The sequence below is a fragment of the Nannobrachium achirus genome, assembly GCF_963921795.1.
Source record: "Nannobrachium achirus genome assembly, chromosome: 4".
Classification (NCBI taxonomy): Eukaryota; Metazoa; Chordata; class Actinopteri; order Myctophiformes; family Myctophidae; genus Nannobrachium; species Nannobrachium achirus.
Genome location: NC_137813.1, coordinates 12,454,492 through 12,470,471, shown reverse-complemented (window position 1 = coordinate 12,470,471; position 15,980 = coordinate 12,454,492). Strand labels below are relative to the sequence as shown.

At 43.0% G+C, this 15,980-nt stretch overlaps 1 protein-coding gene across 1 annotated transcript in view; it reads right to left on the bottom strand.

The window, feature by feature from the left end:
- tmem104 (transmembrane protein 104) overlaps positions 1–14,466 on the bottom strand; it is a 135,522-nt gene extending 121,056 nt beyond the window's left edge. The window contains exons 1-6 of the mRNA XM_080723583.1: positions 14,249–14,466; positions 13,566–13,658; positions 7,116–7,237; positions 4,229–4,310; positions 3,029–3,122; positions 1,273–1,359 (exon numbers count right to left, since the gene is read on the bottom strand). Coding sequence (XP_080579709.1) covers positions 1,273–1,359; positions 3,029–3,122; positions 4,229–4,310; positions 7,116–7,237; positions 13,566–13,610 — 430 coding nt within the window. The 5' untranslated portion in view covers positions 13,611–13,658; positions 14,249–14,466. The remainder of the gene's footprint in view (positions 1–1,272; positions 1,360–3,028; positions 3,123–4,228; positions 4,311–7,115; positions 7,238–13,565; positions 13,659–14,248) is intronic.
- Between the last annotated feature and the right edge of the window lie 1,514 nt (positions 14,467–15,980).

Sequence of the window (15,980 nt, the reverse complement as noted above, 5' to 3'; positions counted from 1 at the left end):
TGAAAGAGAGCGTGACAAGGTCGCTGCGGCCCACCGGTTCAAGGTGGAACACGGTTCTGCTTTCAATTTTAGCCGTCGCGGAGCTAGCGGCGCTTTCATTAGCTCCGCCATCACTCACAGACGCACGCTTTTAACGTCTTCACCTGCCGACGCAGACTTTACACACACGCGCACACACACACACACGCACACGCTCGCTCACACATAAGGGAGATTAAAACAGCAGCCTTGATGGGGGTCTTCAAACAGGTAATTAATACCAGAGGCAATTTATCCATATATATAATTACATTTCATTAGACAGCCTCACATTATGAATGTGTAACTCACACACCAACCCAAAAAAAAGAAAAGAAAAGGTGATTGAATATCCTCCAAATCGTCCAGCACGACCTTCAGCCGTTTCACATGAGAAACTACCGCGGCATCGGGCCAATTACAGGAATAATTGGTGGTGAAAATAGCGGTGTTATGTATGATCTGACGGGGGAGTGGTGTGGTGTGTGTGTGTGTGTGTGTGTGTGTGTGTGTGTGTGTGTGTGTGTGTGTGTGTGTGTGTGTGTGTTTGGGCAGGGGCGTCACAAGGGGAGGGGGAAGTGGGACTGAGTTACAATAGGGCCCAAGGTGGAGAGGCCTTAATTATTTTATTATTTTATTACTTTAGCTATTGAAAAATAGCAGATCTGCTATTTATCAAAAGTCGTGAAAATGTGTGCAAATTGTTGAATGTATGTACTTTTTTAATAAGCGAACATTTATAACTCAAATTTTGCTTCTGGGGGGGTCCCTGACTCCCTGGAACTTAATATATTGAGATGGGGATCCGTGACCAAATACATATCATATTGGGGGTCCTTCACATGAAAAAGTTCTAGCACCACTGACATAGAAACATAGGATTTTAAAAAAAAAACCTTAGAAGGATCAAGGATTTGAAATATTTAAAGACTTTTCACGATTGTTGAAAAATAGCAGATCTACAAGCTCGCATCGTGGCACTCTGTGCCACGCTGTGAGCTTGTATATCTGCTATTTTTCAATAGTTAAAACACAAAATAATGCGTTCCCAGTCTAAATGGGTTAAACCCCCTCCCCATATGAAGAACATCATTGTTCAGTGAATTCTTGTATCCAGGGCCCAGAATTTGGTGCGACACCCCTGTGTGTGTGTGTGTGTGTGTGTGTGTGTGTGTGTGTGTGTGTGTGTGTGTGTGTGTGTGTGTGTGTGTGTGTGTGTGTGTGTGTGTGTGTGTGGGATGGGGGGGGTATTACCTTTGTTGAAGAACATGGAGGCCATCTGACCCATCTCCACCCGCTCCACAATGTCGAAATGATCCGCCTGACCCCCGCCCGACCGCTCTGTGGAGACATGGGAAGACGTCAGCGCTGCAGCAGCAACATTCCAGGGATGAAGCTTCAAACCACTCCAGTGAAAAAGCTCTTAAAGGTAGGGTAAGTGATTTCCTTTAATTCAAATAATAACAAAATGGGTCTAGGTTCTGATAGTAATACAGTAGGTACTATAGAATGTTGTCTTGTAGAAGTAGAAGTAGCCGATCTACAAGCTCGCGCTGCGTTCACAAGCTTGTGCATCGGCTGTGTTTTCATTAAACCTGCAGGACAGTTTACAAAAACCCGCTGTGGTTACAGCAACGGGTTTCGACAAATCCATTTGTCTCAGTGCTAACCCTGAGCACAATGAGAGCCAGAGAAATGGATTGATTGGGCTTCAGAGGTTTGTGAACGCTCAAGAATGATGAGGGGCTTTATTTGTCACTCACTCACACACACACATACATAGGTACAAGCAGGGACATGTTAAACCAGTAAGACTCCCTAAATCGGGAAATAAGTGTCTGTCAGGTCACATGTAAAAATCGTCCTGATGGTGGTGCTAAATGGGACAGATCCACATTGATGTGGATGACATGACTCTAGACATACTGTGTACTGCTTTGCGTGATTTTAGGGTAAAATCTGTAGAAGCAGTGTCCAAAAATGTGTTTAAAAAAATCAGCCTGATGGTGGCACTAAATGTGACAGATCCATGTTGATGACATAACTCTAGACACACTGTGTAGCGATTAGCGTGATTTTAGGGCAAAATGTTTAGGAGCAGTGTCCAAAAATGTGTTTTGCAAGAATCGGCCTCATGGTGGCGCTAGAAGAGGGGCATGTGAGAAATCAGGGGTGGATGTAGTGGTTTGGCAGCCAAGGAGTGTGTGTGCAAAGTTTGGCATGGATCGGGGCAACGGTGGTGGAGATATGAGGAGGGCAAAAGTGTGACGTGTGATGTGTGACTGACTGACAGACTGACAGACAGACTGACTGACAGTCAGTGGAGGTTTTGATAGTAACTTCGACCTGACGGTCGCAATTAATACCAATGTATGCTTTGAGTGACAGGTGTTGACCGACGTGTCTTACGACAAAAGTGACCTCAAAACATGATACTGTTAGGTAAGTGTGGTGTTCTGCAAAACAATGCTAACAACACAACAAACCAAGACATTACAATAATAGACTGGATTGTAATGAAGTATGAAAGAAGAATAATAAGAAGGAACAAGAAGAATAAGACGCAGTTGGATAAAATCAGGTAAAAAAGTGCAGTCAAAACACACACTCTAACCTTCTATAAAGAAAACCTTATCAGCAATGTAGGCTGTGCAGGGGGGAAATTATTATCAGATTTATAAAAGATATAACGGTACATTACATATATACATCAAGTACACTATATATATACAGTATATATATATATATATATATATATATGTGTGTGTACATTAGTGTGTGTAACAGTGAGCGAAATAAGCCAGTTTATTTACAGATGGATGGAGTTGCATAAAAAATGCAATATATTTCTACCAATGAAAATATAAACATGGCTGAAATTATAAGTACAACAATGTAACTCAGTGTGAGATAATGTCTTTATCTGCTGACTTCTGAATGACAATGGGGAACCAGCAGAGATGCGTGGGCAAATGGCACCACCTAGTGGCTAAAAGGTGGATGTACTCACGGACAGAGAGGATTGGTCTGGTTTCGGGCTCCGCTCGTCCCCTGACGACGACCTCGTCATCAGAATAGTCCGAGGTGGAGTCACTCTCATGGACCTGATGGTGACAGAACAGGAGGGGACTGTTGACTGTTGGCTCTCATGATTACACATTTTAAAGATTATTTTTGGGGGGCTTTTATGCCTTTATTGGATAGGACAGTAGACCGACAGGAAATGGGGGGAGAGATGGGGAGTGACATGCAGCAAAGGTCGTCCGGATCAGGAATGGAACCAGCGACACCGACAGGCATCAATGTCTAAATGGCAATGCCTGTGTGGTATGCGCCTGGACCACGATGTAAACACATGCCGTCTCTAACGTCAGACGATCTTTTCTTCTTTCACCCGGAACAGAACCATTTTAACCGCAATGATCCGCTCTTTGGTTATGGTCCGTTGAAAAAAAAAGCTTGTTTTGATGAAGACGCAATCTGGGATATGATTCTGTGATAAACAGTCAGATATCTTATCATTGGAGCAGATTGAGAGAAAAACTTCACGATTCATTTCCGTTTTTTAAGCACTGCATAGCAAATATTTTTTTCTTTAAAACAGACGTATCTTGTCATACCTCCATTGTCTTGGATGAGATCAAGAAACTACTCCGTGAAAAAACAATCTACAAGTCTGGCTGCAATACAGACATTATAATGAACATACTTTTTATTTATTTTTTCATAGATTCTTTTTTTTTTTTTTTTACCCGACAGATACAACATAGAGTTTAAGAGAGTTAATCATTGCACAGCCACATGTGCACGGATGCACGCTGAACTGACACATTGTTATCGGCTTTCTATATGTGCCCATGTTGACCTGGCCGCTCGTGGGTGTTTTGGCTGCTGTTGACTGTCGGTGAAACTAAGAGATTTACTGAAACCTTATTCTGCTTGCGAGTCCAGACTAATATCTGATACGCAGTGAGGAATTAGTATGAGCAACGCCAGGCTAATTATCACCTACTTTGCTGAAGCAAAAATGTCTGAAATGCATTCTCATTAACATTCTAAACCTGTGCTGATGCTGTTTGTCAACACACAGCCAACCAGAGTTGAAGAAATCACAGATTGAGGCTTTAACCTTTGCTTTTAATAAGATCCAATGACCCCCAGAAGTGTTCTGAAGTGAAATATACACTGTTTTAAGTGGTGGGAAACATACCTCCTCCTGTTCCCTCCTCTTCCAGCGCAGCTGAGCGTTGGCTGCCGCCATCGCCTCGATCACAAACGTGGTGGTCATGTAGCTGCACAGGGAAAAACAAAACAAAAAAACACTATGATTTCACTCCATTCAGCTGGTTCCAAAGTTAAACGCAGCTGCTCGCCTCCTTACCTGCACAAAAAGAAAGAAACCCGACCACCCCAATGTTCCTGAAGTTGCACTTCACTTGCTCCCTGTCAACTTTAGAATGAATTTGAAGGTGTTTTTATTCGTTTGTAAATCTCGCCCAGGGGGCAAATAGCCTGACAACATTTTGCGCATCGACCGCCATTCAAATGGACGCAAATAATTTATCGCAAATACCTGGCTGGTTAATTTAAATGCAGGGACTTCAAATAGATTTTGTGAATTAAAAGCCCGGGCTACTATTTGGAAAATACGCTATCTTTTGCAGCATTATACTCCAGCCAGGGCACTGAGGTCTGCCGACAAGCTGCTCTTGACTGTTCCCGTAACAAGGAACAGCAGGGGAGATCGTGCCTTTGCTCCTGCAGCCCCTATAGGCTCTGGAATAGTCTGCCCTTAAAGACCCCTTCCCACTGCGGCCAATAACGGGATGTCGGCGTTCACATCAATTATGACAGCTTTATTGTTGTGTCGTGGACACTGCCATCCACTTCAACTGAAAACTATATATTATATTTTTATCGTTATCGTGCATAGTGGGAAAGGGCCTTTACCATTAGAAGTGCCCAGTATATTGAGGCTTTTAAATCTCTTCTTAAGACTTGTTTCTTTTCAATGGCCTTTAACCTGAGGTTATTGTAGTTATTTGATTTTAATTGTTTTTTGATGCTACGTGGGTGCGCACGTGCATAATGTTTTGATTTTACGGTGTACAGCACTTTGGTCAATCTCGATTGTTTTAAATATGCTCCATAAATAAAGCTTGATTTGATTTGATTCCCCTCGCATCATGTCCACTGGCTTTTGGGTAGAGCTCTCATTGGTACAGAGAGTAGTGCCATAATCAACCTGACTAGTGCCTTCACGATTATGACATTTTCCTCGCCAATTAATTGTCATACCAATACGTCAGACAGTCCCAACACAAATTCACATTGTTCTGACGATTCACTGATCAGAAAAAGAGCGCTCTCCATGGTGCTGAAATAATGTTTGCCAGTAGACTGTAGTGTTATCTGGTGTGCAAAAGTACACTACTTTGTGGGTTAAAAGAAAATGCACTGACAAGATCAACTTTCTTTTATCACTCTGCCGTGCACGCATATCTGAAGGCCTAATGCCGGGATGTCAAAGTGCCAGTTTCAGGTGGATTACGTCGTAACTGTGCATGCATGCTGCCTCCCAACTCACAACACATGAGTAAAGGAAGGTGTGGCCTACAATATATTTAATTTGCATTTCATAAGTTTGTGCATCAAGGAGCTTTCCACCCGCAGTGCCCAAGCAGATGCCTTTCAGTGAGTCTGTTGTACAGAGAGTAATTTGATTTAATTTATATAAAAAAATCAAATCGCCGATGGGCCTTTCCTAAGTGCTCCAAAGTCAGTGCTTACAGTTTGGGACCGGAAATGGATATGTTTTTTGGGGGGGCGGGACTACACATTCCTCTGTGCCACTCTCACCTGCGTTCACTTCCTTGTTATACAACACTGCAGCTAGCGTAGCAATCGTGGCATGGATTAAACTGGGGTCTTTTTTGGTCACGAGCGGACCACGTTGTGCATGCGGATGATGCGCATGCCTCCTTTTACCATACCGCTCCACCTAGCCCCCACCCCCGCTAGCCCCCACCCCCGCCTCCCCGCTCTCCCTCCTCTGTCCCACCGTCCCAGTCCACAGCGCACACGTGTGAGTTTTACATTATAGACATGCAATTGTTCACAGCACAATAGAAAATAACAAATGTGTGCTGTAATAGCAATAAAATGACAACATGGCTATTTTATAGCGTCATTCCCACCGGGTAAAAATAGCGTTTTAAAAACAAATTCTCAACTAAAGAGGGTGATGGCATCATGCAGTGCGCATCGCGGCCGAAATTGATTAGCTTATGACTTTAGTGTTTTATAATAGACTAATAATCAAAATCTAAAAAGTAACTAGTAAATAAAGCGTCATGTTGTCAACAGCAAGACAACAGGACGGCAGTAGACGGCAGTTGTTGTTAATTATCGATATAGTTATCTTTATCGCCGCTTAATTATGTTCTATTTGTAATTGTTTTCACAGAGAAGCGCCTCTCTTTCCCCTTGTTAGTGAGCGCCATGTTTTGCTTCATTTCATTTTGTTCCGAGTGCAAAATGCGTCGCATCGCGGCCGAAATTGATTATGACAGAAGTGTTTTGTCATAATAATAATCAAAATCTAAAAAGTAGTCTAACTATAGTAAATAAAGCATCATGTTGTCAGCAGCAGGACTTTTTCTTCGTTCCATTTCCTTCTGAGTGAGGTCTTGGACAGAGAGGGAGAATGGGGAGGCGGGGGTTAGCGGGGGTGGGGGCTAGGTGGAGCGGTATGGAAAAAGGAGGCAAGCAAACAAAGCGGATGATGCACCGTCCTGCACAATGGAGTCTGGACACGCACGTGCCCACGTTAAAAGGTAAGAAAGTCGCAGTTTTTTTGTTCATATGAGGTTCGGCATTTGGTGTCAAAACCATGTTCACTCAGTAATCATCGTCATCCGAGGCTATTGGTTAATGCACAAATAAGTCACAACGTGATGTAATCAAGAGTTCTGCTTTACTTAATCCAAAAGTCCCCCACACTCTGGCAAGGGTGGGGTTCTGGTAGGAGTTGTGCAAGGTGGTCAGGTCAGTGTTCCAGGTCAGTGTGTGGTAGAGCAGACTACTCTACTACTCACCTCATGAAGGACAGGAAGCAGATGAGAGCCAGGCTGACTGCCCAGCCGGCCTCAGCGAAGGCCTTGGGCATGGTCAGAGCTCCTGTCCCCACGATCAGGTTGAACATGTACACCAGGCCAACCTGGAACAACACAAAGGATACACATGTGTTTAGGGACGAAAATATTGTTTATTTCTTTCTCTTTTCTATTTCAGTCTAAAATGTTACCGAAAACTATTGTTGGGTCCTCCTCAGCTGGATGCTGTGGCAAGGTACACATTAGGTACTGTACTGTCAAAATCTATAGCCTGGAGCCAGCCTGTTCGCTTCGTTCCGCGATTCATGTCTCTCGCATCACAGTCTGGAAAATAGTCCGTTGACTCGCAATTCTGAACGTCCGTTGTGACGTAGCGAGGACGTTGCTGATTGGGTGTTGTTCCAACGAATCAGAGCAGGGTTAGGGTAGCTACGTCATCAGCCATCCAATACAGACTGGTGTATTCGTCCCGCCCCACAGACCAATCGGAAGCCGCAGTGGCTGGAAAGCCACGTGGTGTTGTTCCAACGAATCAGGGTAGCTGCGTCCTCAGCCAGCCAATACACACGCGAGGAGGGCTTTCCGTGCAGCTTTTGACCAAGGATACACGCTGGTGTGTTTGACAGACATCACCAAAGACCAATCGGAAGCCATGGCTGTGTGAATCCCGCTCCTATGTCCCACCTCCGCTTGGAGATAGGAGGATTTCCAGACTTTGATGCGGAGACATATAAAAATCGGGGAACGGAGCGAACAGGCTGGCTCCAGGCTACAAAATCTATGCATCGACGAGTCAGTCGAAGACCCCGCAGTGGACACCAATTGTCTGAGTCAAGCATTCGTGGTAATTCTTTTTATGCACCAGTTACTACCACGGTGTGTTAAAGAGCGCTGGACTGGTGTGGTGTGTCATGTACTTAGAATTGAGTCCGTCTTACTCCCTACTAGTCCTAGTACACATGCCCCTGTTGTGGCTTTTGGTGTGGGTAGTCTTTAGGCTTTGGCGCCTGAGACCTGGCAGGGTAAGCTTTCAGACTACATGCAAAAACACATACTGTATTAAATGAATGTAGAGTAGGGATGGAGAGTAGGCCCATGTATACATGTCATTGAGTATGTCAGTACTAGGATGATGTAGGGGTGGGCGATATGGCGATAATTATCGTCTCGACGATACAGCTTTGCCACGATATGCCTTTTCAGATTATCGTTTCTCTCGTGATACAAACAGTCATACAGAAAAGGCTCTGGATACAGCAAGTGCATGTTCTATGAGTCGCTGCTCTATTGCTTAATTTATACTTCTATAGTACGGTGGTGTAATTCACCAAAAAGAACAGATCTACAAGCTAACAACGTGTCGCGGCTCAACGTGTCATATGGCTTGAGGATCTGTCCCTTTGCTTTCACGGCCCCGCCCCCGGGCAGCACGCAGACAGGCTCCGAGTGTCTACACTCTACAGTGACTGACCGGAGCACCGAGCAGCACGGCACACTGGTCCACGACCACGATTTAGTTTCAATTTCACAGGACTTTATAAAGCAGTGATGCAGCTTGCCCTGCATTCTTTGAATCATATTTTTAATAATGGATGCATTAAACTAACAGGAAGCAAACTACTTTATCCGTCCTGCTATCGCTATCAGCCATCTCACTGCAAACTGCTGAGCTGTGTGTGTGTGTGTGTGTGTGTGTGTGTGTGTGTGTGTGTGTGTGTGTGTGCTGGAGTGGAGTCCACAGCTGTGTGTTCTGGCAGTATTGATGAGGTGATTTAGATCGCCTTGTAAATGCATGCTTCTGTTTTTATTAACTACAAACAAGTAGCTATAAAGTGCTTTGTTTGTTATGCTTTCACCGTTGAAGCATGCGTGTGTCTCGCGGTGAAATCGTAGCGTCTATTTCGCGTCTATTTCATAATTGGCTTAGTTATAAAACCATGCCATTTTTGTTTAGTAGAAAAGCTAAAAGCTAGGATGATAACTGTATTGTAAAATACGGAGTAATTCTGTAAAAAGAAAGCTTGTATCATAACAAACCTCCTGACTTTGGTTGGTCGTAGGGTAATTTGTTTTCCCCCAAGTTTCAATGGTAAGGCATGGGTTGTTGTCAACCTGTGGGTCGAGACCCCCAGAGAGGTCCCGAAATGATTTAGCCAAATTGTTTTGAAAATAGCCGATCTACAAGCTCACAACACTCAAAAACATTTTATGGGAACCCATAAAACATTTCTTGGACCCATTTGAATGACCTGAACCATCATCACACCAACTAGTAAATATTTTGAGGTAAAAGATGTTAATTGTTTAATCAAAAATCAAAATGTTATCATTAAAAAAATCATAGATTAGGATATGTATCTTTCTATATGCAGCATAACAATGAATAGATTATCAATAGAATATCTGTGTGGGTCTAATAATCATAATAAACCTAAAAACTCGCATAAAACAGTATCGTGATAATATCGTGTATCGTGATACTGCATGAAGAGTATCGTGATAATGTTTTTTTCCAGTATCGCCCACCCCTAGGATGATGTCACTACTATGATTTCAGAACTGAAATGCTGAGTTTGATATGCATTAGACCAGGGGTCTTCAACGTTTTCAGGCCAAGGACCCCTTAGCTGAGAGAGGCAGCAGGGACCCCCCCACAACATTATCATAGATTCCATATAGTTTCATCGTTTGACAATTTGTTTTCAGATATTTAACCACTTGAACAGTCAATACTTAAAAAAAATTGACATTTCACTCTGTACTTAGTCTGCTCTTTTTCCCCTCTACACCAAAACTCTTTGCCAGAAATAGCTTATCTACAAGCTCACAACGCCTCGCAGCGTTGTGAGCTTGTAGATCTGCTATTTTTGGCTAAAGTTCTCAGAATATGGACGCTAGGGTTCAAATCGTTGATATATAAAAGGAGAAAAAGGTTTCTATCACACAACGATTTGGAGGACCCCCTGTAGTAACTCTGAGGACCCCCTGGGGGGTCCCTGTTGAAGACCCCTGCATTAGAAAACAGATCCATGTTTGCCTTTTATAGTTGTTTTTTTCTTCCTTCTGGGACCTCACTGTGAAATCTGTGTTTATTTGGTTCCATTGTGTGCAGACTGTGCACTCTCAAGAGTTAGAATCAATTCATTGATATATAAAAATAAATAAAACAACTCTGCTTCTCACTCGCCTGATTAACCCAGAAAGTAATCAATAGAATAATCGATATCTGCAGCTCTACATTTGTGTCACACCACCACAGCTATGTACGATTGTGGATTTTGAGAGTACGATTACCGAGAGTTAGAATGTTCAAAATCCCATTTGAAAATTTGAGGTACAATTATATTTTCCCCACGGAATGCACAACCTCTGTCAGCAAGGCTCTTCAGTTGTATTACGAAATAGTATTTTCAGCTCTTCATTTATTTTGGACATGAGCAGAGAAGTATTATTCTCATCATCATTATTGTATTGCATCATGATTGTACTGAGCCTCTACGATTGTTAGTGTTGTTAGCCACATCCCTAAACCACACAGCACAAATGTTCTTCACCCCACTAATGCTGCTGCTCTACTACAGAGGGTTTTCAAACTGTTTTTGACTCAGGGCATCCCTGTAAATAACTTTTTTCATCCACGGCACCCCTGAATTACACTGTTCATTTTTAGAATCTTACATCGTATTGCTCTACGTAAAAATGCACATCTTTCCACCTGAGATACCGCTATTTATGTCACGGCCAGGAATATCCGTTTCCATCAGTACTGACTGAAAATAACTTTATACTTGACGTTTAACCCAGCATCCCTATTCTGGGGGGCGGGGGAAGGTTCACCAAAAATAGGCGATCTACAAGCTCACAACGAGTTACAATATGACGCGTTGTCAGCTTGTAGATCGGCTATTTCTGGTGAAGAGATTTGGGTTGATGTAAAAAGAACACATCAAGTACAGTGCAAATCAGGTCTGTTTTACTAGGCATAGTGAAGTGATATTGAAGTAGTGATATTGTTGAATTCCAAGTATACAGAGGCTAGGGATGGGACGATATGAAAATGTAATATCACGATTATTGTGACGAAAGAAATCACGATTTACGATATTATCACGATAATCATAATCCATTATCCTGGAGTGGAACATTTGCCAAAAAATAGCAGATCTACAAGCTCACAACCCGTCACAAAAAGACATTTGATAGAGAAAGGAAAAAAAGACTGTATCAGGTATGTATATTACAAGTACCTTTTACCAACCAGTAAGACTCCCTAATCGGGAGATAAGCGACCGTAGGTCACATGTATACACAAAGAGTAGGGAGCAGTGTCCCCAAAAAATGTGGACGGATCCATGTTGATGACATGAGTGTAGACATACTGTGTAGTACCGAGTTGAGTGATTTTAGGGCAAAAATTGGAGGAGCAGTGTCGAAAAATGTGTTTTGCAAGAATCGGCCTCATGGTGGCGCTAGAAGAGGGCCATGTGAGAAATGAGGGGTGGGGTCTCCGCGCCGCCGAGGCGGACGAATAGGTACCGGCCCCGGCTCTCCCGGTGGCTCCTAGGCCAAGTTAGGGCATTTTATGTGCGCTGCAGTGGCAGTGGGTCCTCCACTGGGGGCGCCACCACTTTTGCATCCGTTCTGGAGCACAAGGAGTCGGTGGTCCCCGGGAATTCCCCGTGAGCAGCCCCGTTGGGGTGGTCATTTGGTCATTTTTGCACATTTGGTCATTTTTTACATCTGGGGGTCCCCCAGGGACCTGGGGGTCCCTGGAGCTCCGGGGGTCCTTGGAGGTTGTAGTTTGGCAGGCAAGGAGTGTGTGTGCAAAATCTGGCATGGATCGGGGCAACGGTTGCGGAGATATGAGCAGGGCAAAAGTGTGACGTGTAACGTGTGACGGACTGACTGACGCACGGACACCTGGTGGAGCTTTCTGTAGTAAGTGCGACCTACGGTCACAATTATAGAGGGTTTAAGCTGTACCGGATATGCAGCTCGGCAAATAAAAGGAGAATTGATCCCAGTGCATGAAGGGAGGACGATATCATATCACGATAAATTAAATCTCCATGATACGATTATCGTGAGTGTTTTTTATCACGATAAACGATAATATCGCGTATCGTCCCATCCCTAACAGAGGCACCCTTGGACTTGCTTCACGGCACCCACTTTGAGAAATCCTGCTCTACAACAACAACAGGACGCTGTACAGGCCAGGCAGGCCAATGTAAGGAAAGCCTGGACAGGAAGCCCTTATTTGTCCCTATCAGATGTCACAGAGTGCTTTAAATGATTGAACGCCTCGGCACAGCAGCAACACTCGATCAACAGACACCAATGCATTTGTACTGTGGTCGAGTCATGTGCATAATATCTGCATAACTCGCACCTTTTGGAAGACAAAAAGTCAGTCAGCAGGTTGTAAAAAAAAACAAAGAAAAAGAGCCGGACACGCAGGCTCTTTCTCAACACTGATCTGAAGAGTAAGCACTTTGCCTTCCTCTTCTTGCGAACGAGAACAACGAATGGATTCCCTGAATCATCTTCCGTTGCGTTCTGTAGAATGAGTTACTGTTAGAGGGCCGCACAGCAGTAACCATCAACCATAAATTCAAAGGGATTTAAATTCAAAGGGATTCATATGAACTTTGTATCCAGGGCAGCTGACCACTTCAACACCACACAGCAAACCCCAACGTACAAATGGAAGCAAGCAGAACCATAACCATTATTCAATCTAACCATGTGTACACACACTCGGGTTATATTACAGTTACACTGGGATTTTACTGTGTATGTAAACCAAAGATGTGTAGAACTTATGTGTAGGAGTTACGGATCTCACCTTAATAACCCTCCTATACAGACATGACCTTTGCATCCAGGACACGTGACCACTTCAACCTCAACAGTCATTCCATAAAATGCATTATTGATGATCTGTGTGTTTGTCAGTCACACACACTCTTCTTTAAGCCAGTGGTTCTCAACCTGGGGGTCGGTGCCCAGATGATTAACTTAATGTGCTCTCACTCAACAGTAAACAAACCAGCACATTTCTAAAGTGACAATTTAGAGACTTTTTAATACTTCTAAAATGACAAATTAAACATTGGCCAAATTGTCAAATATTAGAGGCAGAAATTGTGAAAAATCTAAATGGCTGATCTACATGCTCATAGATCTGCTATTTTCACAATAAAACCGTGTTAAACAAAATGTAATGCCTCGACTCTAAGTGCTCATCCGGTTGGGGGGGTCCCCAGTTAAAATATGATTATTTTGGGGGTTTGCGGCCTGAAAGGTTTGAGAACCACTGCTTTAGGCAATAAAACACACCAGTTCAATGTCACGGCTGGCTTGAAGAAGAACCCACACAAATCAATTATTACATGTACTAATTATGCTGTTATCTAATGTAATACTTACAAATGGGGAGTAGGGGTCCCCTGTTTCTGTGATACCACCTGCCATGATGTTTGGGGGGGTTCAGCCAGTGGTCCTGACTCCTGGTCCCTAACCCTGAAAAGGTGTGGGGGGGGACAAGCCTTCAGTCATTCAGATATTACAATGCCACAAGTGACTTATAGTTTAGCTTGTTTCGGTTGATTGATTGATTGATTGATTGATTGATTGATTGATTGAAGATTTTTTTAGAACGTTGCATAGGAAAAGTACAGTTCCATCACAGTACAGTTCACTGGTACAAGGTCAACTAAAAGGAGCTTTTCGGCTTATTTACTCATGGAACCACTTTATGAATATCATATAACATTGAAATTGAAAGACAGACGGATAGAACACAGTACTTACTATGCATATTAGGATATCATCAATTAAAAATGGGGGGAAAGCCCAGTATGGGCCAAGTCTAATTAGTCTTCACTCATTCAGATATTATATTATTGATTGACAAAGTTGTTTTTAGCATGGGTTAACTGTTCAATGCCACAATTAAGTGACTTGTTGTTATAGACAGTTTAACTAGTTGAAGAGATGACAGCAATAAAGTGTCACATTTTCCAAAACAGCAGATCTACAAGCTATTTGAGCTGTTTTCGCTTTATAGCAGCACAACAGCAGCACGAAGAAGTAAACAAACAAACCCTCACCTGACTTCTTTCCACTGTAGAAGTGCTGTTAGTTAGCTTCGTGCTAACAGCTATAGCTCCCACAAAACGCCACCAGTAAGACAGTGGCCGTGCTTAACTTAGCGAACTGTGGTTCTAATTCTCACCCGAGGTGAAGTCAACGCGACGCGAACGCCTTTAACGGCCATAAAAGGCTGTTTTATGGTCACTGTTTGCCAGCTAACTAATGCTACACAGCAGGCTACCTGTCTGCTGTGTCTGTGTCTAGAGATGGATGGGACGTTCGCGAACGAATCGAGTCTTTTGAACTACTCTTTGAAATGAACGATTGGATCCGGTTCACAGTAGGGAGCCGTTCCTTTCTAATGAACAGTGGTGGGAAAAATACTAAATTTAATATTTAATAAATATCAATACTGCAATCAATGTGGAAATACTCTGCCACAAGTAGAAGTTTGGAATGTTAATAGACAGTTGACTAAAAGGTAGCCTACGAAAGTATTGGTATCAAAATAAAATGTACTTTAAGTACAAAGTAAAGTACCAATAAGTATTCATTGTGCAGAATGTCCTGTTTCACAGGTTTTCCGAAATTTCAAATGAATAAAATGTAGACAAATCATTTGAAAATAGCCGATCTACAAGCTCACAATGCGTTGCGTTGCGAAGCATTGTGAGCTTGTAGATCGGCTATTTTCAAATGGCAGGTATGTAGCCTATGTCCCAAATAAATGCAGTTGAAGTTATTTGTAATTATAATCAAAATCTACAAAGACAAAGTAACTAGATACTTAAATGGTTTCCTGTGGAAATAAGCTTAGTCTTTTCTATGATCTCCTTTTAGTAGACCTTGTACCAGTGAACTGTTAACTGTACCGTCATGAAACTGTACCTTTTCCTATTAGTGTGGGGATTAAGGGGAGCAAATGCTAATTTTGTGCAATTTTGACTTAAAGTGCGACATTTTGCACAGATGTAGCCCAGGGCTTGCTCTAATGATTTAGCTAGGGCGCCCGAGTCTGCGACCTTCGGGGTCGCCACAGCAGCCAAATCAAGTTGGGCTCCCTTTGACTTTCTAGGAGGAAAATACCCAGAATTATTATTTTTTTCTGGGTATTTAAGGAGGATCTGAGGGGTCTAACTAGGGGTTTGTCATGATGCCGAATCCATTGCAAGCATTTGTTTTGCACAAAAAACATTCAGTGGGCTAGAAATGGCCTCAGAAAACAATACACGTATGGGTGAGTATTCAGTCGGAGGCCTTAGGGTTTTTTTTTTTTTCTTGTGCTAATCAGTCTAAAAGTTCAAAATGTTGCACAGATGTAGCTCAGGGCATGTTCTAATGATTTAGCTAGGGCGCCCGAGTCTGCAACATTCGGGGTCGCCACAGCGGCCAAATCAAGTTGGGCTCCCATCGACTTTAGTGATGAAAAGTGATGAGTCATCACTTTTCAGAGTTTTGTTGGTGCTGTGGTGACCCCGAAGGTAGCCGACTTGGGCGCCTTAGCTAAATCATTAGAGCATGCCCTGAGCTACATCTGTGCAAAATTTTTAACTTTTAGACTGATTAGCACGAGAAAAAAAACCCTAAGGCCTCCGACTAACATGAATACTCACCCATACGTGTATTGTTTTCTGAGGCCATTTCTAGCCCACTGAATGTTTTTTGTGCAAAACAAATGCCTGCAATGGATTCAGCATCATGACAAACCCCTAGTTAGACCCCTCAGATCCTCCTTAAATACCCAGCAAA